The sequence below is a fragment of the Cyanistes caeruleus genome, chromosome 12 (assembly GCF_971803275.1).
Source record: "Cyanistes caeruleus chromosome 12, bCyaCae1.hap1.1, whole genome shotgun sequence".
Taxonomy (NCBI): domain Eukaryota; kingdom Metazoa; phylum Chordata; class Aves; order Passeriformes; family Paridae; genus Cyanistes; species Cyanistes caeruleus.
This window is the reverse complement of record NC_141712.1, coordinates 17,555,885-17,578,674: the sequence shown is the minus strand read 5'-3', so window position 1 is coordinate 17,578,674 and position 22,790 is coordinate 17,555,885. Positions and strand designations below refer to the sequence as shown.

Sequence of the window (22,790 nt, the reverse complement as noted above, 5' to 3'; positions counted from 1 at the left end):
TGCTAAACATAAAAGAATCTATTCAATAGAGAAAGGTCAGAAGTCCATACATAAGCATTAGAGAATACACACCAACGTTGTATGTATTGAGCACCAGGATGCCACGACACAGAGAGCCCAGTGGGTTGTCCTCAATGATCTGAAAAACATGAGTTAAATCTGACCCTAAGTCTCCTGAGTGAACATGCACAGGACATTAACAAATAATAAATGTGCACCATTAAACCTCAGCTCTCTAATCTCAGCTTTCCTGAAAGCATGCTCACTATAGTGTTTGAAAATCTGTTTTCATATCAAAAAACCACACAAGAATGTCTTCAGTGAGAGCAGTCAAAACAAGACTACTTTGTAGTAGCTTCTGCCCTGACACAACTGTTCATTTTTCAAGTCTGGTTAAGGTTACAATAACCGGGGGTAGAAAATGTAATACTTGTGGTTCTCTCCAAAGACTTCTGGAAAATCATTAAAAGTGCTTCAGAAGAATAAAATAATTCAATGTTTTAATTTTGAAATTCAAAAATGTTAAAAGGTATTACTGTTCAGTTCTGTTTTCTTTTGTTCAAGAGCTCTTTGTCCAAGATACAGGACCAGATTTTTTAGACTATTTTGACAAACAGGATTTGTTTATACATAAAATCTTGATAATGGAGAGTAAAATGACTAGTAAGGTGTGTTTGGACATACAATTTTCTTATCTGCAAATTTTAAGACGGTGATCATAGCATGTGGAATTGTGAGTGTATAAACCAGACTTCCAGTAGGTAGCCAAGGAAATGGAGGAGACAAACAGTAACCCTCACCTGATTTTCAAGCTCAGCAGAGTTATCAGATGACAGATCTTCAACATAATTAGATGGAAAATAATGTTGGACTTTTTCTCCATAATCCCCCTTCCACCTGAATTCAAACAGAAAAGTAGAGAGAATGAAAAAAAAAAGTTAAAGATCTTCAAAAGGCCATTCATTACACAATAATCCCCAAGAAATTGGTCGTTAATACCCCATAATAGATTGTCTAGCTGGATATCACCAAAAATATAAATGATGAAGTAGCTAAGAGCTCTAACAAAGTGATCATTAACTGTAGTAACAGATGATTTCAGAGGGATTACAGTTACTGTAAACTGCAATTAATGACTTAAGAGGCTTTTTCCCCCTCCAGTACTAAAAATACTATTATGTGGTTGATTACCCTGTAGAAACCATAGGGAAACATTAGATTCCCAAGCTTTCCAAGCAATTTACAAGCCAGCTAAAAAAGAAAACCTGTTATGAAAGGAGACTGTACAGAGGTGGGTTTGATTCCTGAGAAATGCTTAGCAGAGCAAGGACAGAAGTAGAGCAGTGACTGCAGTGACTTCCCAGAACACACAGCTGTTCAGGAAGGATGGATGTAGTATGGGAAAAATATGGGATATAGCAGGCTATGGAGGTTCTGCAGGCTGAGGTTATTGCTGTGGGATAGAAAAGTAAAAAAGACATGAAAGGAGAATTGAAGATGACTGGATTTTGGGTTTGGGATGTTGTTTTTTTTTAACACACTGACATAAAGATTTATAAGGGCACAGTTAATAAGCAGAAATCAAACAGGCAGTTTTAAAAACTACTACTCAAAGCTCATTTTTCCTCCATCTAGTAAGTCACCAGAAGTTCTCTCAGGAGAAATCTTTGTCCTTACCAGCCTCCAGTTTCCTTTGTGACATTATGAATTAAAGCTCCTCGAGAGAAGCTCAGTTCATCACTCCTTTTGGCTCTGTAGTCATACAAGGCTTTCACTGTTCTCTGAGGCTTTAAGATAAACAGAGCATATGGGTCATCTGGGGGGGACAGGTCATAAAATAATCAATAATGCAATCTTAAAACAAAAAAAAATAGGGAGGATTGGATTTTTTTGTTGTTGTTTTTGTTATGAAGCTTAGAAAACAAAATACTGAAGTTCCAGAGTGACATCTATTGGTGGAAGTAAGTGATGCTACTTTGGTATTCAAGCTTGGGAAAAAAAAAGAAAAAAAAATAAGGTAAAAAACATAAAATCAAAAATTAAAACAAAAAAACAAAGTGAAATTTAAATCCTCTATTTTTATAGCACATATTCATAAGCATTTAGAGTTTTCAGGCTTAGATACATACAAAACCTCCACTTCAAAACCACATCTATTTTGCTGGTCACATTTCCTTTAGGAAGACATACAGTTTTAGCAGGATAAGTTAAACCTTTATCTTGAATTTACTGCTACTCAAATGCTTCAGCAGCAATACAAATTCACTGGCCAAAAAGACTAAAAAGAATTACGGTCACAAAATTTACAAGTAGGTGATTTTCATGAGAATTTACAAGTAGGCAGGCACTAGCAAGAATTACAGGTAAGTAATGTGTGCTGGGACACTTGTTTTTAAAACAGTATATAAAGTATAAAAACTCTAATAACTCATTAATAGACCAAAGACACCAAATTTTTATAGAAAGCATGTGAATAAACTCTGCACTTACTTGTACATGCAGAATATGTTTGGTAATGGAACAAGAGTGCACAGACACCCACAGACACAGAAATTTTCATGTTGTACTTTCTTTCCATGAAGATGTGCCCTTCTCAAATAGAATCCTCTCACAGGTATTTCATTTTGGAGGCCCACCAAATCAAAAAATTTCCACAGACCCAAGTGCAAAACATGCCCATATTGCCACTCTGAATGAATCACTACAGGATTTGCACACGAGAAAATGTGTGGGTACAAATTTTAAAGAGAGGCTAGTAAAAAGTCACACCCTTTAAATTTCTACTGTCCAGTTCCCCCTAGACCAAACAGCCTTGTTGGCTGTTGTGAATTGATGCTTTCAATTCTTATTACTGCCAACAGGAAATCAAGAAGTCTAATTTTTAGAAGTCTACACATACCACTGTGGGGGTGATTTCACTGGGCTCCACATACATCTTGACTTCATAGAGGGAATTAATATCTTTTTCCTAAAAACAAGAAAGAAAAAATAATCAAATTCCAGGAATCAAAAAGTTATAAAAGTACTTTATGATTATAGAACATTTATTTCTGAAATCAACTTTTTGACAGCACATAGGCCAACAGAAGAGAACAGACACCTCTGTTTTGCTCACTTCCATAGCTGAACATAACAGAAGAAGATGAGTGTGTTATTTAATCAATTTTTGCCTCAGTTTAATGAACAGTAAAACCCAATGAAACAGCAATACCATATAAAGTATTAAAGTATTTGAATCATTAAAGTATTTGACTGATCTCCTAATCAGTCAAAAGCTTTTTGATTGTGAGTACTCTTCTATGTGCAACCAGAAAAGAAATACCTGCACTTACAATTTCTATGTTTCAGTACTTTAGTACCAGTACGGGTTTCACTACTAGATAACCCTGCAGCAATACACAGAGTCATATATTTCATTTTATCCTCTCCTTGTGATTCCATTTGAACCCAGTTCTAAGATACAGAACCTTTGCTACAGGCAACATTATAAAAAATCTGAGGTCTAAAATCTTTTTAGTCCCTTTTAGACTTCCCAGAAAAAAGAAAATCCCCAAGTTTTGATTTCCTCACACCTGCCAGATGTGGTTTCCTAGAGCTTCTAAAAGACATACACTTGAAAAGTAAAGACAGCACCTCGGGCTTTCCAAAGCAAAGCTCCCTCCAAATAAAACACATCCATCCAGAAAGTAGCCCTTTATCCTCAGCTAATTATCCAGGCTCCTAGTTTAGTCAATGGCTAGAGACAATACTTCTGGGGAGATTTCCTCATGTTTATCTCAGAGTGATCCTTCAGTGGTATCTTTTACCACAGAAGGCAGTGGGACACCATCCCTGAAATGTCCAGAGTGAGAAGCACAGCAGAATATTTCATTTTTTCTGAAGCACCTAGCAATTGGCATCTGCATGATCATTTAAGATCAATGACCACTTCAGCAATAGAAGACATGGCCAACTGTAGGCAAGGTTATTATCAAAAACTCATTTTAGTAGGGTAATGACCCCCTGTACACAGTGGGGCTTCTCTAATGAAATCATGGGGAATGCAAGAGGCAGCTTTTAATCAAAGATGAAACTGTTCTTCACACCTTTGTGAGAGAAGTCAGTATAGCCACCTCAATTTCATAGAAAGTGACCTGCTTAACTTCTCCCAGAGATCCCATGCCAGAGCCAGAGCTCAACCCAGCCCCCCAGTCCACCCCAGTCCATCCCAGTCCACCCCAGTACCGTGCTGTAGCGCTCCAGCAGCTCCTCTGTCACAGGGTAGCGCAGCTTCATCTTCCTGTACAGTGGGTGCTTCTCGTAGTAGGTCACCAGCTCCACCAAGCTCTCAAAGTAGGCTGAGGTTCCCAGCACAAAGTGCCTCCCCTCCTGCTGGATTCGGAAGTGCTTCACCTTCCCCTCCGCTCTGCGGAACAAGGGCACAGCTGGGAAAGGTGTCAGTGCTCACAGGGAGAGCACCAGGACTCTGAACTGCACCAGAACTGCTTTGTGCACCTTCGTCATGCGAAATGACTTCTCTCTCTAACAAAGCCTCTTTTATTCAATTATGATTATTATAATCTTTTAGATAGCTACAGAAATCAGTTTTTAAAAAAAAAAAAAAATCTCTTGGGCTTGAACAAAAGGTTTGTGTTTGTATTGATAAATGCAGAAAAACCATCCATTGACAACCATCCCATCCAAAAAGACCCCTACACTCTTTTCAAGCTGCTGAAGTTTTGGTACTTCTTGATTTCTCTGGTGTGAAATGGCTTTATTGAGATGCTGCAGCTCCAGCCACTTCAATGTCCACCTTGGTAACACCAGAAAACTTCACCCCAAAGTACACAGGAGACTGGGAATTTTTGATATCTTCAATACACAGTAAGTCATGTAAATAAGCAACTTTATACATTGCCAAACTATGCATTTTCAGAAAAACACAATTTGATCTGAAGGTGTGATGCAGAACACTACAATTCTATATATTTCATTAATATTTTTACAAGAACCACAAAACTATTCAAAACTATTTCCCCTGGTGAGAGGAGACAACAATTTCACTTTGACATTTCAGTTTTATGAAAGAAAGTTTCTTTTTCTTCTTTCTTTAAAGAAAGTTCTATGACAGGTCAGGATTTCTAGAGGGTAAGGACATAGAATCATTGATGAACCTGTACCTGTGCACTGCAGTTTTGAAGGAAACTTCAAAATAACACTCTTTAGCAAGGAGTGTCAGGGAATGAAAGAAGGGCCACTCATAGTTCTGTATGGGAAGAATGGGACAGCTGGTGCTCAAACAATCTTTATAAAAGCATAAAGGTTCAGGCCAGTCACAAATTAACTCTTGCACACACTCTTATACGTGGACCTGCTGCACAAATCAACCACGCTAATTATTCAAAGTTTGAAAGCAAAAATAGTATGACTCTAAAGAGACCATTATTTTTTTAAAAGAAAAAACAGAATATTGTTTGGCTGCTAGGTAAGGTAGTCCTAACCTTATTTTCTTACCTGAAAGTCATGGCAAAAGAATCAGGCTCATCTCTCTTTCTAATGAGAAAGGCTCCATCCCGAGGAATTCGCATGAGCATGTCTTCTGCCTCACCCCGACTCAAGTTGTTATAATACCAACTGCAACAGTGAAAAGCCAGAATGGGCAAAGCATTACATGGCTTGTCAAATGTCGTTTTTGAGAATAACAGACAGCGTTATTAACAGCAGAGTTTCAAACATTCTAAGAAAAATTATGTATTAGATTTTCCCTACCTTGGCAACTATGACAGCAGTTTATTACAAAACATTGTAAGACAGCAGTTTATTTTGGATGAAAGCATCAAGAATATATCAGAACACCTTGTCTGTCTGAAATCATAAAACATAAATCTGCATTTATTCCTAAAACAAAGGCACTGTGTCCTGCTTTTAGTCTGCCATTCGGTTTTCAGCATTTATTCAATTCTGACACAGTAGATTTAAGATAAAGCCTAAAAACAGACCAAAGAAAGACACCAGCAATTTTAATTTTTATTCAAAGCTTGATTTTTATCTTCCACCATAGCAATGGGCTTGTCTTGGATCCAATGTGCCTTCAGTGAAGCTGTGGCCACTTATACTGGCAGTGTAATTCCAGTTTATGCAGAAAGGCAGGAAAGTCTAACCCTTAAATTCTCCTTCCCCTCTCACTGGCTTCCAAAGTTATCTATGGGTAGTCAGTGAATCCCAGATCCCAGGGGGGCAAAAAAATAAAGAATTTTAAAGTCACATTAGTATTTTACATGCAAAGATTTACTTTTGCCCACTGCAAAGAAAACAGAACAAAGGGCAATGATAACAGTATTCTGCCAAAAAACAAGAGCAAGCTCTGCCCAGGCTCTATGGCAGACAAATACCAGCTGCAAATAAGCACCATGCTTAATTCCTGTCACAGGGGTTGAAGTCAGCCTAACCAGCTCTGACAGAGTGAGGTGGAGGGTGGGGTTAGGCAAATGTGGCTGTTGGGCTCACTGCCCCAGTAAGAGAGCTTCCAGATGGCACAGACCATAACCACTTAGTTGCCAAACCACAGCCAACTACTAAACATCCAACCCGACCCTCTGGGGGTTGTAAAACACTGCACAGACAAAGGAAGAATTGGCACATTTCCACAGCATTACAGTTCTCACTGATCTTCCAGTTGCTGCTAGGAAATTGCTTTCCCAGTGACCACTCTCTTGCACCAGGTTCTCACAAATTCAGTATTTTCCCTCAGCATCTTTCAGGAAGCCTGTTCCTCAAACTTCCACAGACAAGCAACACTGAAGTGTGCTCCTGAATCCAGGGAATTTTCTATGCAAAAATCCCACCTAAAGCAAGCAAGGACACTTGACATGAGAGCAGTGCTTGGCTTCTGTACGTACTCTTTGGTCTCGTGAGGGCTGGGGTTGGGCACAGCGTCGGTGAGGCGCAGCTCAAACTCAGCACATCGCAGGTGGGCCTCCTTGTAGTGTTGGATGAGATCATAGATGCTGTCAAAGGTGAGGTTGTCTGTCAGGTAATATTTCACAGTGTCCCCGTCACTGGTGGAACGGATCCGGCAGTGCTGGACTCTGCCTGACCTCCTGAAGGAGTGGAGAGGGCATAAGGGAAATACAGAGTTTGTAGCAGATTTTATTCTTTTGAAGTATTTCCCCACCCACTCCTGGTCAGCTACTTAGTGAGCTTGTGAAGAGGCAAGAAATCTGTGTCATCTCATAAAACAGCCAAAGTAGCAAACAACAAACGTCCTGACAAGGGAGGTTACAGGACCAAAACCAGTATTTTTCAACTGACAACAGTTTAAAATATGGCATAAACTTATTCTGCAAAATTTGCTTTGACAGCTCTCTGGGTCAGAAATCCATCTGACACTATTCCTTGTAATGTTCCAACCAGGAAAAGAAAACACCAAACCCAGACAAACAAATCCCACATTAAATTTGTTTGACAATGACCATACCAGAATGACAAGGTGTAATCGTCAGGGAAAGCTTCACTTTCCCTGACCAGGAATGTCCCATCCTTGCCACCCATTTCAGCACAATATTCCTGGAGCAGTTTCTCAGCAGTTGTTCTCCCCCCTTTCATTTTCCCATGGAACCATTTCTCTTTCAAGTGCAGTTCAGTTCGTTTCACCTCCTAGACCAGAAAATAAGAATTTTTTTAAGTGCATTTCTAATTTTATCACTTTGAAACTAAGTACTTGTTATTGGTGATATGTAACAATCTACTATTTCAGGATTTCAGCTCTTCCTAGGCCTGAGCTCTCCAGCCAATCACTTTTATAATTACCCCGGTTTACTATCCACAATAGCCAAGTAACACATTAGCAACACAATATACATTAGTTCATTCTGCTTAGTTTGAGAATAGCAGTAATACTTAAAAGACTTAGTGCACACATCAGTATTAGCATAGAAGTACTGAAATTACATTTCATTGTCCTTGTACTCCTCCACTAACCAGGGGAAAAAGTTATTTTATTAAAAATAAGGTTAACTAAAGTTGACCTTGGCAAAGACCCTTTTATAGTTTTTTTATCCCCACACTTGTTATCTGAAACAAAACCTCTACAACTTCATCAGCATAAAAAATATACATCTGTAGACATTTAAATAATCTTAAATAACAAAAAGAGAATGCTTAAATAATAAAACACAGCCATCACCTTTGATGAATCTTCATCAGCACTTTGTTCTATATCATCACTGAATGAAAGTTTTTCATCAGCAATAGCACAGTAGTGCCGAGTCCATTTCTGAAAGTTGGGAGATATTAAAACCATTAACAGAGGGAAACTCTCTAACCACTCTCAAGCACAATCTCAAAACAGGATGCAACAACAAAAAAAATAATTTCTTCCCCTCATCCACAACTGTTCAACTGATAGTATTACTTACAGAAATATTAAGAAAATTCACATCAGCTTTCAGTATTACAGAACTGATTAACAACCTGTAGCAGATGACATAGAAATAATACCTGTTCTATTGTGTCCCACATGTAAAGTTCTCCTTGTTGCTTCTTTTCTTCTTTCTTTTCTTCCAAGTTCACATCAATGTCTCCCTTTGGCCCCAGTTTTTTGTGCTTAAAAAACAGAAAAAATCAACATTCATACACTTAGAGAGAATCCCACACAAAATTGGTCATAATGTTTCAGCACACTCAGTGTTACTGGAAGTATTTCCCTCCATTGCACAGCCATCTTCTTTCATTATCAAAACAGCAGCTGTTCCACAAGGAACAACAGGGCTGGAACTTCTTTCTTTAAAACTAGATCCTGTAATAAAGGTTAAAAAAACTAGTAGAGGTATCATTGAAGCAGTGAAGAAACAAATAGTTTGATAAGATCTCACCATTCTTTAGAGAACAGAAAACATGAAGTGACACATACCAAAAAATAAGGATAAACAGGAATCCTTCTGCAGAAAGTAGCACATAAGGAACAAAAATCAAAACCAAAGGAAAAGATAAGGAATTAAAATGAATGAGGAATTCACCCTTTTATGAGAAAAAGGAGTACAAGGAAAAAAGGCGACAAGTTCTACTTTCTTTAGAGTGTTCACAAAAGTGTCTCAAGGGGCCACAAGCAATAACAATTACTTAACTGCACTTAATGATGAGATTGCCTCATATCAGACCTCAACCACACTCAGTTTGGCACAGCCTACTCTTGGCTGATTTCAGTTTGACAGGTCTATCTAAAAATCTCACAGGCCAGTGGAGTAGGTGTTGCCTCTGACTGTTTACTGACAACATCTTCCAAACAAAAGCCAAACAACACAACCAGCTCACTGCAGGTGCTGATCTATTTAAAGACTCTTCAATGCTCTTTTAGACAGCACAGAGTGATATGGATGTTCTCTTGTGCACACTCTTAATAGTTTGTAATTCCCTTTAAATCAGATCTGTCATATTTCTTATCATTTGCCTATGCAAGTCCCCTCTGTGCTCTGCATGGAAAAACAGTCTGTAAAGAACAAAAAAAATCCCCAAAAACTTAAGCACAGAAGTTTTCCACCTTATAGTGGGATTCTGTTATTTCTAATCTTACATTCAAGAGCATATTCTTATACCTACCTACCTACCCTTATTTCCTCCATTCAGATATCTAATACATAGGATGCAATACTGTTACAAGAGCAAGAAAACAGAAGCATGAATGAAAGTAATTATCATTTTACTACAGAGATCACGAGCAGCCCTGAGATTCTTCACCAAATTTTGCCATTTGAAAAGTTCTACCAGAGTTTCAATCTGAGAAATCTTCTTTTGGTTGTGTTGTTGCTGCAAAACAGAGCTCATAAAACACGTGCACTGCCCACAAGGTCCAACACAAACAGAGACTGCCTTCTCATAGTACTGCCTCTCTGTTTCACAAGTGGCTCACTAAACTGCATATTTAAATCACACTGAGTTAGCAAACATTCATCAATTTGTGAAATCCTCACAACTTCAGTGTGCAGCCGCAAGAGTTTGGGTTTCACTTGAATGAAAGGCAGTTTTTGAAAAAAAAATTGTAATACTGATCTATCTTCCTATTCAAGAACATACTTCTATCATTTTTAAGCAGGCCACATGGTGTAAAACATCTGGGATGAACATTTGCAGCAGTGAACCCTTGCTGAAATTTAGCAGTGACATTTCAGGAGCTGGAAGACCTTTAGAAAAGAAATTACTTTTGATCTGGCTTGAACTGCCAAGACTTACTGCAAAGGAAACCAAGAGCAAGCACTTTAATACAGAGTTTTACAGAACACTGTTCATTACTGCCAAATGTAACCAGTAAACCCTTCAAGCAAGGGGTTTCTTGAAACTTATCTGTGAAGTCAGGAACAGTATTTCAGGCTCCTGCTCTTGTTTTCAAAGCAAGCCCACCTTGATGATGATTTTTTCTTTCAGCTGGGTTGGTGATGGGAGCTGATCTGCACTGGCTTCAACAGGCTTCATCAAAAGCTGATCCCCAAACACCTCCTTGAACACTCTGGCCATGTGTCGCTGCTGCTCCACACTGCAGTGCTCTTCAATTGACAGAATGACTGGGTATCTTTGGGGGACAAAACCAAGGTGAATGAAGACAATTTCTTTTTGCTACCGCTGGCAAGGCAAAGAAGACAATACCCTCCCTCAGCCCCCAGAAGAAAGAAAATATTTAAAGGAAGCAAGACAAAAGGAAGATATAGACACAACAAATAACAGATGTGCAATCAGAATTGCCAGGGTTAGAAGGGACCTGTGAAGGCCTATCTAATCCAAACCTCTTCTTTGGGAAGGCCCAATTCCTAGATTAGATCATGTTGTTCAGAACTTTAACCAGCCAAGATCTGAATATCTGAAAGGACAAAGATTCCCCCTCCAAGCTCTTTGGGCACAGTTTCACTGCTAAGGTACCATTATGTGAAAATTTGTTTCTCCTCTCCTCAAAATCATGTCTGTTTTCCAACACATGTACTCTGAGAAGAGTCTGAAAGCATAATGCATCCCATATTATGGTTGTCACTAACACAAAGTTCCTTTGCAGGCACTGATCCACATGGGAAAATACTGTCTCTCTGTGTCCAAGTGGTAACATGGAAAAACAGGACACTGACAGCTTGATTTCTTCTCCAGTTATTGGGTAATATTTTTCATGTTAAGGACATCTCATCATCATAAGTTAAAGAAGGGCAGAGATGCAGATCTAAACTGATGTTACCAGTTCAAGAGACATGCTATGAGTTCTGTATCTTCTCAGCTAAGACCTTCCCTACAACAGGAACACCACGTGACAGACTTATTATTTGTCAATTGTAATATTTTGTTAATTTTTTTAAAGATTTAATACATACTATTAAGCCCTTGAAGTTTCACTTTCAACTTAATAAAAGAAGATCCAGAAAAGGAGATGGAAACCACTTTAGGGTGGTCACTATCTTCCTTAGCAACAAATGGTTATGCACTGGGACTCTTCCTCAAAACAGCATCAATTAAAGACCCACATGTGGCAATAGTGAAAGCTACTGGAATCCATTATTCTATGATTAGTTTTTGCTCTAGATTACAGAGAAATTAATTTCAGAAAGGTCTAAGCATATGAAAACAGGCTGAAGGAAAACAAAGCTTACTCAGACGTAACAAAGGCATGGTCTTTGATTGCCTGAACTACATCATCGAATTTGATCTTTGTTGTCCGTGTCCACCCATGGTAAATGATGGGTTTCCCATCAGGACCATCCCAGCAATCCACTAAGAAACACAAACAATGGAAAAAGTGAGAGACCAGGTAGCTCCTTAAATGAATCTGGTAAGAAGAATACATCCAAAACTTCAGTGTTTTATATACTGATTCATAGACCTTAATGTTCTAATAAAACATTCTATCAGATTAATTTATATCTCTCACAGAGGAAACTGAGTTTATTTAAGTAAGAGCAAGACAAATAAACTACATTATAAAATGTTTCCAAAGCATTATTATGTAGGAATCTGGAAATAAGAGATTCAGCCAACTATAGTGTAAATCAACTAGTTTACAGTCATTTTCCAGGGATAAATACACTCCAACAAGTGACAAGCTGAGAGCTTCTGTCTTTTGTTGATTTCAACCCTGAAACTCTAATTTGAGATACAGTTTGCATTAGTCAAATAAACAACATGAAATTAAAGTAAAAACTCTCAATAAGGAACACAAGCACAGAGCTGAAGACACATACAAAATTGCTGGAGAACAAAGACATTAACTGATTTACAAGTAAGTTAAACAGGATGACAAAAGGCACCACATCACAAAAATCTCTGTGCCTTAAGCTTGTCTGTATTACAATGAAGGTAAATAAACTATCTATGCTACACAAGTACTCCAGCTTAAATCCTAAGCTTTCATATAGATGCAGGATTGGATTTTTGGTGTAAAGTGAGAGGAAATTTAGGAAGACTCTCTTAAAACTGCCTGGGAACGTTAATCAGAGGAAGTGAATGAGGCATTGGTGAGACACAAGGAAAAATAATTTAAGGAATCAGTGATTTTTATATGACTAACTTCAAATTCAGAAAACAAACAGTTCTTGATTTCAGTTCTTTTTTCCTTTTTGGTAAACAGGGGAAACTGTACAGAAACCACCCCACAAGCTCTTTACTCACACTCAATACATCGACATCCCATCCTGAGGCACCTGATGTAAGCTTCTGTGGAGGATTCACTGCGAAGCTGGTCTCCTGTCAGGTATCTAAGGAGTAAAAAGAAATGGTTACAGATAGTCAATTTCAACCAGTTCTCACTCACTGGGTGACATTGTGCCTCCTGTCATGGACAATGTTGGGGGTTTTTTGGTGGTGGTGGTTTGTTTTGGTTTTTGTTTTTTCCTAATTCTGATGGAAGAACAAGACTTTGCTGAACCTGATGCTATCAGGTTTTTGAATGGACCAAATTATAGGAGGTTAAAGGCTCAATCTAAACTCTGACATCCTTCTAGAGAACAAATCATGAGCTTTGAAACCTACCTAAACCTCATCATACTCAGGCATGAGCATGTGGGAGGGATGCGGAAGGTATTTAGAGTAATATCACACCTTATACTTCAAAATACACCTGTATGCTATATCCATATCCACTTTATTGCATTCCCTGCATTATTTTATTTGTTCATCTCTCCTCCCTCTCTTTACACCTTTTATTCTACTGCAATGCTAGACAAGCAAATCCTCTTCATTTGAAGACAGTTCAAACTCATCATCACATACTTTGTACAACTAATGAATTCTGACATGAGCTCAATGAGGCTATTGGTGCTTGAAAAAAAAAGAAGCCACTTAGGTAACTTAAATTTTTGAAAGGAGAGAGGCTTTCAGAAGTTTCAACTCTATACATTTTAATTTTTAACAGGACTTGGGTTTTCCGGCAGCTGAGCTGAATTCTATCTCAAAACATGTATTTTCTTATGAGAAAGGGAAAAAAGAGTCTCAGAAACTTTATTTAGCACATTTATACCACACTGTAGGTATGTTTCACACATCCATACAGCACATTTCTGGCATAATTTATTGCTACATTTGTTTGAACTGGGATAGATAACGGGACTTTTGGTAACTTACGTGTTATGAGAGGAAGAAATCCAGTAGTGGGACAAAGGATTATTCATGTTCTGCACATCTATTGAATCATATTTCTCATCCCAAATACTGTTTTCTTTTGCAAATAGGTAAGCAAGGAACTACAATACAAAGAGAGAGACTGAATTTAAACTTTTTAAAAAAAGTTTTACTTTTTATTTAAGAATAAAAGAAACAGAGCAATGCAGCAAGAGGGGCCTAGAGGCCCTGCCACCCAGTGAAAATTCTGTGAAAGAAGTCTATGAGAATTACTGCAAAGTACCATTATCTCACCTCATCAACAAAGAGGAAAGGTTCAGCAGTTTCTCTCATAGTGTCGTCAATAAACTTCGTCATCCGTTCTCGGACTTTATTGAGATCCTGTGCCCAAGATTCCTTCAGATAATTGCAATACAGTAAAAAAAAAAATTAGAAGTGGTGTTATTCAGTACAAAAATCAAACAAGGAACAGAGAGTTCTACAGAGAGATACACACTACATAAGTACATATATACATTGACAGGGAGAAAAAAGCTGGCCTCCTTGGACATTCCTTAACTCTAATCTCTCTCATTTCTAAGTGCAAGCTGAACATCCTTTGAAAACAGTGAAATCGGGAGAAAAAGAAAGCAAGCTTACACAGGAAGTGTAGGTCTCACTTTTCAATCACATTTGCAAAGTGCCTAGCAAATATTGCACCAGTTTTTCACATGAAATCTGTGCTAAATAAGATTATATGAAATCCATGAAGACACAGTTCCAATCCCTGCCTTCATCCTTATCTGCTTGCTGGCACAGGACATCTAGCTGGCTCCATTCATTAGGAAATTACCTTTGACTGGAATGCAGGCAGGCAGCAATGTGAGAGCTGCAAAAATTGGCTGCCATGGCCAAGGCATTACCCCAATGGCCCTCTGGTGACAGCAGTGACCAGGCCAGGCATTAATCTCTGACTGCACACAACATTTACTTCTAACCTTGTCTGTTTATCTACATGACTAAGTGGAAGCTTGTTAAAACCTTATTTACTTTGTCCTCTCTCTTGTCCTCTGGTGTACCTTCAGAGGCTTTATAAAGATGAAAAATAATAGTTCTTATTGACACAGTGGATGTCAATGGAAACAAAGGAAAAATCTTTCCAAGGCCCAGTATTACAGTGGCATCAATCATATTCTATGAGTCTTCACATTTCTTTTAATGAGCACAGAATTCTGTGATACAACCCCAAGAAAAAGAGTTCAGTATTTCTGTAACCTTCCCACCTGCTGCTCGTGTAGCAGGAATCTCTGGAAGTCATGGAGGTGAACTGCTGAAGCATCTGGACGGTCAGTATTTCTTTAAAAAAAGAAAGGGAAAGTGAAGCTAAAGAAATAAGAGACGTTAATCAGATGTTAAAGCAGAAGATGACATGGGTCTGTATCTTGGATTTACAGTGCTGGTGGTGCTGCCACCAGCAAGAGACAAGGTACCAGCATGGTACCAGGAAGGTGCTTATAAATCTATGCTTTTAAACAGCCTCACAGTTTAACTCATTACATGACCCAGAGCTAAGATAATACTCAGTACTCAGAGCAAACTTTTAAAGTTATTTCTTTAATCTGTTAGTGTCATATTCAAAACTAAGATAAAGCAGTTTAATCCACAATCAATGGGTTAGCAATGCCTGGGACTTTCCTGTTGTACACATCTTACTTAAACTTTCAAGTCCATCAAGTGGAAGATGCAGAAACAATTCCTATCAGCATTCAGCTCAGGTCTAGGCACCACACCACCCTCCAGACTGAAACAAAACTTTCTGCATCAAATTGTCCTTCTATAGCTCTGTTCAGCTCCTTATAAAATCAGAGGACAGGCAACTTCAGTCCATACCATTTTTGTAATCAGAAAGTAAAAATCACCAGGACTTATTTCCAATGTAAGTTTACCTTTCTGAATGCAAAAATATTAATGATTTCTTTTCACTTACTAAAACATAAGAACAACAAAAAAAAAGAAAACAAAACAAAAAAACCAGTGAGATAATTAAAAAACAATCCTGCAACATTATATCCATATGAAAATGCAGTAAAATAATACAAATGAAGAGTCTCACCCAAGAATGAAAACAGAGGAATCCTTTTTGAATTCATCAAGAATCTTAAAACAAACAAAAAACAAACAAACAAAAAAAGAACAAACATAAAAAAGGGAAAAAAGAGAAATAATAACAGAATATCCAATTTTCTATCTAAGTCCATCTAATAATGTCCATTGTTTTGGAAAGGGGAAATAAACACCTGTCTGCTCTAGAAAAGTTGCATACAAATTGGCAAGACACCTTTTTAATTAAATGTGAGAAATAAGAAAAAAAATACTGCCAAGGCTGGCAACTGCACTTCAGGCCTTTCAATGTGAACACAATTCTCAGACAAAATACTTGCTTTGACAAAACGTCTTATACAAACAGTCAGATTTCTGGGGAGCTTTTTGTGCTTGATATCCCTGAAAAACTGGAATTAAGTATCATCCATCACATTTATTCAAGTGAATATAAAACCTAAATTGTTTCTAGCTTGGCACAGCATCATTAGAAATTGTAGGAAACTTATCAAGGGACCCAAAGGACTTGTAAGCAAATTGAGTAAGTTCTTTGCAATGATTCACACAGGGCAATAACAGGAGCTTGAGGAAGTCAGAGAGGCTCCTTACTGTGTGTTTTACTTTTCAGCTTTCTGCTCAAGCTAATTAACAGGACTTTCATGTCCAAAACTAAAATCCTCAGTTAATCTAGGTTTTTTAATCGCTTCACCATGATTTCAGCATCACTTTTAAACAGCACAACCCCTATTGCCACAAAGTCAGCATTGACTTTGACTATTGAAGCTTCTAGTTTAGCATCTGCAAAATTAAAGTCAAATCCACAATAAGCTCATAGTCAACAAAGACATTCATTCAAGTAATTTCAAATCATGTGTTTTCACACAGTTTTAAAGCGTTCCTAACTTTCAGAGGCACTAAAAGCATGCAGTTTCTAGCAGCTTCATGAATCTGCACAGCAAACACAAGGAAACAGTAGTCAGGCAGTTGCTCACTTAAATTAGCTAAAATGGAATTCCATTGCATTTATGCCTCCCAAGGACTGTCTGATGCATGTCCCATAAAGGACTTGCTGCTGGCAATCTGGAATATGGAGTTGCTTCTACCAGTAAACAATACCAGCTAAATCTAATGAAAAGACATTCTGCATCCTGAACAGACTCACAAAAATAATTCCTCCTAAAGACCTGTGAATATCTGTGCCTATCTCTACTACCAACACACAAGAAGCAACATGAATGACTTGTTCATCTCCTTAGGCCAATTGCTGTTACTGACTGTTATCTACACATTGAGTAGAGCACTGCAGCCTTTTCCTGGTACAAGAATGAGGAAAAAAGAAAATCAGTAACAAAAAGATAACCAGCTCCCACTACTCTGATGCAGCAGTTGAACAGCATGAAGACCATTTATGACAAGCTTACCAATTTCTGTTGTTCAAACATGATTTTCTTGTAGAACAAATGAAATTGTTCAAAAGTAAGCTCTTCCTTGTGAGCGCCTATTTCCTACAACAGAAAGTAGCATGCAGTCAATTTAGAATTCCCTGAACTGCACTTGCACAGTGAACAAGTTACTCTTACTCTAGTTGGCATTCTGTCATGCATTCTGTTCTACTCCAACTTTATTTATTTATAACCACTTGGATTTTTAAATTTGTTTATGTTTTTTAAGAATACAAACAAGAAAACAGATGTTGGTTTATGACATAGTGCTCCGAGACCCCATCTTTGGCTTTGCATTTTGCACTTCATTTCCATGACAGAGAGAAGTAGAGCTTCATTTACTCATTGTTAGCTGGGGCAGCAGAAACTAGAATGTATGCTTTAAGGGTGGAGAGTTGGAAAGCAGGAAAGGGTGGGGATATTCAAGGTTCCTGTAGGAACAGAATGACCTTCAAAAGTTATTAATATTGGCATTAGTCGGAGAGAAGAGGTTATTATTTGATCATATTGAAAAAAAATTAATATGAAATTTATGTAGAAGAAAAAAAAGATAAAATACTTTTCTATCTACTTGCTCAGTACTGGAGTTCAAAACCCAATGTTGGTTTTGGTCAAGCACACAATGAAAAGAAAGAACATTTACGTGTGCATTTTCTTATACCCTCAGATATAAGCAAAACCAAGCTGACAAATTAATCAATATAATTTATTTAACTGTAGATTATATGAATCAAAAACAATTAAGTGTCCTAAAAAGAAACATCAACACTTATCAAATAATACCAAATACATTTAAATAATGAGGTACTTACCGCAAATTTGTCCTTCAAGTACTTCACGCTGCTCACTTTGAAGTTTACCTGGGGAAGGACAGTTTTCAGCTCTCTAAGACTGATACTGAGGGGGAAAAAAGGAGAAAGAAAAAGATAGCAAAATCAACTGTGGTGTTTTGTGTCTAGTCAGCTACTCATATTTTCTATCAACACAAAAATGTGACCATGGAAACATTTTAGGTAGGGCTCATCTCACATACCTATAAACTTACATAAACTTAACACCTACAGGGAAGCAAGCTAGACATGGAGAAACAGGCATTTCAATTCATTTGGAATTAAAAGAACCATGTTGCATAGATATGTATTTCTCTCTCAGCAAGTAATCAGATCTAGATGATCAGCTCAAATGTAGATTTTATACACGGTGAGATGAACTAAAGCCTTTCTTCCACTGAAACTGAATTACAGACACCGAGAACATCATGCAAAGGCTGTACCAAACATGAGCACAAACAGAAAATAAAAAGCCTCAATTTTCTGTACCATTTTAACCTTTTTCTCCAGATGTTATTGAGTCTGGTAATGCTGATTTGCAGCAGCAAGACTCTTCCCTTCTGCAACATCTGAACATGATCTCAGTTCTCTCTCCCAACTAAGTCTTCCCTTCCAGTTCCGTTTACACAGACCTGCTGATTCTTTTCACAGTTTCAGAATTCCCAGTGATAACCCAGCAGGACTTCAAAAACCAAAGTTTTCTAGATAACAGCAAGGCAGCAAGCAAGAGAGCACAGGTACAAGACCTGTGGGTCCTATTGCTGAAGCCCACAAAGTATTAAAGCAATAACAACAGTATCTAAAAAAAACAAGACTGAGGGACTCTGCCTTGACTTACAGGACAATTCAGAAGGCATTAAACCCCTGCAAACACAGTCAGAACAGAATTGCTTGAAAACAACAAAACCAATTAGCATGTTGATGAAAGTAACACCTCCATGGCAAGCAGCTACCCCATGAGATATTCTCATCTCTATTGTACAAGAGGGAAAAAGGCAAAGCAAGAAGGAACTATGCCAAAGTCCATGCCCAAGCCAGATTAGACCTCAGGAAATTCCTGGCTTTCCGCCTTGTCGCCAGACCTCTGGAGAAAAACACTATTAGAAGCAAGAACGAGCGCTCCATTTGTACACTAAACACCAAGCACAAGGAATTTCCTCTGGCCAGACAAGTGCAAGAGAAAACAAAGAGTTGGGACTTCATTACCCATGGAAAAAAATTCAACCTGTGGAACAGGACTTGCATGGTAGCCTAACCTTTACAATTAACCTCCATAAAAACCACAGCTCTGAACACAACACACCTCAGTCCAAACTCCTTTCCTGAATTTTTCTAAATGAATCATCTAGGAAGAGAAGGAAAAACTGCCCTCTTCACAATTCAAGTCTCCTTGGTCCCATCCAAGCTACCTTGTTGCAATGAAACAACCCTAAAGCAACAAATGAAACCTCTTCAGCAGATACCTACTGTCAGCCACAGCTGCTCCATCCTAACATTCGCTTTTGCTTTGTGAACCCCAACAACACACCCCATTGCAGGGTTAGCTCTCAAATGCATCAGGGGGCACAAATCAATATCCAATAAAGGATGGGACTGTGGCCAGTTGAGGAAACACAGCTCTGAAATGGGGTCTCAGCTCACCCTGCATGGTACTTCAGGCTGTCTGCACAAGGGTGTGATTTCCTCCACAGCCTCAGTCACACAATTAAACACCTCACTGCAGTTTGCTTTTGGGAAAAGGTGTACATGAAAGGAAATGCATGAGCTTTTCTACACTGATTTGTACTTTAGAATAAAATGCATGTTCCAGACAAAGAGAAAAATCATGGTGAAATAATATCACAGAAGGGAGGAAAAGCTAATATTCTTCTCAGTGTAGCATGATTTTTGGAAACCCTAAGGAGAGGTGTGCAGTCAAATTCATTTTTTTTAAAAGTCTCCTTTGTGTGTAAAAGCCACAAAGCCACATCACAGATGGACCTGAAAGGACCTACTGAGACTCAAACACATGAAGCCACACATCACACTGGGAGCTAGAACCCCTGGGACTTCTTTCACATGAGAAGCACCAGGTCAGAGGTGATTCTTTGGCTTTGGTCTGTTCAAATCCAAGGCAGAGACAAGCCAGTGGCCAGGCCAATTGCCAAGTGAGCTCAATCTCTACAATAATTCATTGCTCATTCTGGGAAAGTAATTCTAGGTTAAAATTTAAAATACTTATTGTCATAATTTGTTTTCTCATTATACCATGTACATAAACCTGAGGAAATGCTATGAACACATTCAGAAAAAGGCAAGACTCAAGTTGCTAAAGAAAGGGCAAATGCCATTTTCAGGCACCTAATGCTCCACATTTGGAACAATTAATTCTTTATTTCTTTTCATTCCATGTTAGTATCTGCAACAAAAATTCACTAAAAACATCTGAAAAAAAGATAGAGCTTCTTACCTATTTTTTCTAGTTTGATCAACAGAATAGATCTGCTTTCTCAGCCAGCTTGTAGAAGAGGGAGAAAAAAAATAAATCTAAGAATTATAAAGAATATACAGCCAAATAAATTTCAAAATCCATAGACAAAACTCAACAGAAATACTTAAAAGTCTTAAGATTCATCTCTTTTAGCAAAGCAAAAAACCAGTGCAGCATTCAAGGATCCAGCCAGTTTTTTTAACCACATTTGTAAATATGTACTTTTCTTCTGCATTTTAAAGTCATATAAACAACACAGGAAGGGGAAGGGTGGGCAGAACAGAAAAGAATGAGTAACCAGAAGCTGTGAAAAAGTTAAAGAATAAAGTGAGCCAAAACTTCTGCTAATCTAAACTGAGTAACACCATAAAGTCCATGATTTCTGACAGATTTATCTTTGAGCTCCTGGCTCAAATATTTGCTAGATGCATAAAAATTAAAAACTGGAGAGAAGGGAAAGGGTTTAGAGAATGTTAAAGAAAATCCTCATTACACTGCATGTCAGTTTTAGATGCACAGTAAAATACTTCTAGTTGCACCAACAGTAAATAAATACATACACAATTTTGATCTAAAAAATGAATGCACCCCTAAGCTAATCTCCAGCCTCAACAGGAATTACTCTTTTTTGACAAGATGGTGTCAAAGCCACAATTTGGTCAGGGAGCAAGCGAGGGCAGAGCATATCCTCACTAACAGCAGTGGCCACAAACAAAAATGCTAGCAAGTAATGAAAAGCAATGGGGTATGGAAACATTACTGAAACCTTGTCCACAGAACTGGCAATCTGAGCCTGAGCAGCTTCACACACAACATCCTCTGAAGGATAAAGGTGCAGTTTCAAAGGGCTGACTTTTGAATTTTCCAAGAAGCCAACACGCAAACACCAGCTGCTCTTGTGATCTCATGAAGAGATTTTGTTTTGGGTGCACAGAACAAGGTGAATTGCAAGTTCACATTAATGTAAGAATCAGAGTGTGACTCCAGAGCACCTGGAGCACCTATGTAGCAAAATAGACATTGCAAACTTCCATATGAGGTTTCAGTGTCATGCACTAATTTGAAAGTGTTCTTAGTGTAATTGGCAAGCACCACTTGCTGCACCTTAAAAATTTCATTCAGATTTTCCCCTTTCAATTCCCAGTCTCACAAAGTGAAAATATGTCCACGTACCTCTCTGTGATAGCAGGTGTGGGAGCAGTCATGACCTCTTGATACAAGATATTCAAGCCACACAACCATTTATCAGTATCATCTTTAGAGTCAGCTGAAAAAAAAAATATGCTATGGTAAACATCAAAACAAATCAACACATAACCAAGACATAACTTGTTTAAATAAACCTTAATATGCTGACTAACCTTTCTCTTTGATAAATCTCATTACATAGATTCACGTTGCTACTAATAAAACTAATAAACAGCATAAATTTGGGGGTAGGTAAGTTCTGACAGAAACTATCTGCTTTTAGAAGACTGTTTATTAGAGTAGAATAGTTTCAATATTCCAGCAAAAACACTATAAAACTACTGCTGAGCTCCTGTGGTAACACAATCTAAATTAATTTTCTTATCTTCTGTCTCCAAAGTGGCAAAAGCCCAGGACCTTCAAGAGCAACTTGAAGAGCACAGGCAGAAGAACTCAGTACTACTGTAGCATAAAGCTGGTTCATTATATTCCCAGCCTACAACAAAATTGCAATACACTGGCTTTTGACATAATCACCTTCTATTTATTTTAACCATGCCTCTCAACACACATTGTTCCAGACTAAATTTTAGCAAGACAAACAGAAAGTGAGCAATGTACAGAATTGGTGTAGTGTATATAAAACATCTTAATACAAATCAAAAAAAGGTCTAAAATTCCTTATGTGTCCTAGCTAGAAGCCAGGTACATCTTCCTCCCAACCCTGCAAATTAGTATATCACTGCTTTGTTTTGTTTAAAATTGAGTTTGCCTTTCCATTTCCCAAACCTGAAGAGTCCTTCCCATCATTTATCATGATTGCATTTGGTAATTCTTCAACCCAGCAGAAGCAAGATGAGGAACTGTGCTGGGCACAGCTTTCCCTAGGAAACACCAGCTAAGCTGAAAGAACCTTGCATGAGATGCAATCTTTACAGCCCTCAGATGGGAAAAGTTCATTTGATTTAGCTGCCTCTCAAATTGCATGAAGGCATTCTTCAATTAAACCATCTCTGAAAAATTATTTTCACACAGGAGCTGAAATCTTTTATCGGCCTTCAAAGCAAAACAGTTTCTCAAAAGGTGAAGATTACATTTTATTTAAACATACTTTCAAACAATGTTTTATCCCCCAAGGATGAAGCTGGAGCCCAGCCTCAGCTCCCCATGGGAACGTTTTTCAATTAGTTACAATTTTGGAAAGAACACCCACTACCA

The 22,790-nt window shown here is 38.0% G+C and overlaps 1 protein-coding gene across 5 annotated transcripts in view; it reads right to left on the bottom strand.

The window, feature by feature from the left end:
• PLCG2 (phospholipase C gamma 2) overlaps nt 1-22,790 on the bottom strand; it is a 60,202-nt gene that overhangs the window by 12,763 nt on the left and 24,649 nt on the right. For all 5 annotated transcript variants that reach the window (XM_086847006.1, XM_086847000.1, XM_086847001.1 and 2 more), the window contains 21 exons: nt 21,558-21,651; nt 20,364-20,411; nt 17,897-17,981; nt 17,064-17,147; nt 15,656-15,699; nt 14,826-14,898; nt 13,858-13,959; nt 13,567-13,685; nt 12,616-12,701; nt 11,601-11,721; nt 10,375-10,543; nt 8,479-8,583; nt 8,165-8,254; nt 7,457-7,635; nt 6,879-7,079; nt 5,494-5,613; nt 4,225-4,405; nt 2,900-2,968; nt 1,678-1,787; nt 801-897; nt 73-139 (listed from right to left, as the gene is read on the bottom strand). In XM_086847006.1, coding sequence (XP_086703132.1) covers nt 73-139; nt 801-897; nt 1,678-1,787; nt 2,900-2,968; nt 4,225-4,405; nt 5,494-5,613; nt 6,879-7,079; nt 7,457-7,635; nt 8,165-8,254; nt 8,479-8,583; nt 10,375-10,543; nt 11,601-11,721; nt 12,616-12,701; nt 13,567-13,685; nt 13,858-13,959; nt 14,826-14,898; nt 15,656-15,699; nt 17,064-17,147; nt 17,897-17,981; nt 20,364-20,411; nt 21,558-21,651 — 2,244 coding nt within the window. The remainder of the gene's footprint in view (nt 1-72; nt 140-800; nt 898-1,677; nt 1,788-2,899; nt 2,969-4,224; nt 4,406-5,493; nt 5,614-6,878; nt 7,080-7,456; nt 7,636-8,164; nt 8,255-8,478; nt 8,584-10,374; nt 10,544-11,600; nt 11,722-12,615; nt 12,702-13,566; nt 13,686-13,857; nt 13,960-14,825; nt 14,899-15,655; nt 15,700-17,063; nt 17,148-17,896; nt 17,982-20,363; nt 20,412-21,557; nt 21,652-22,790) is intronic.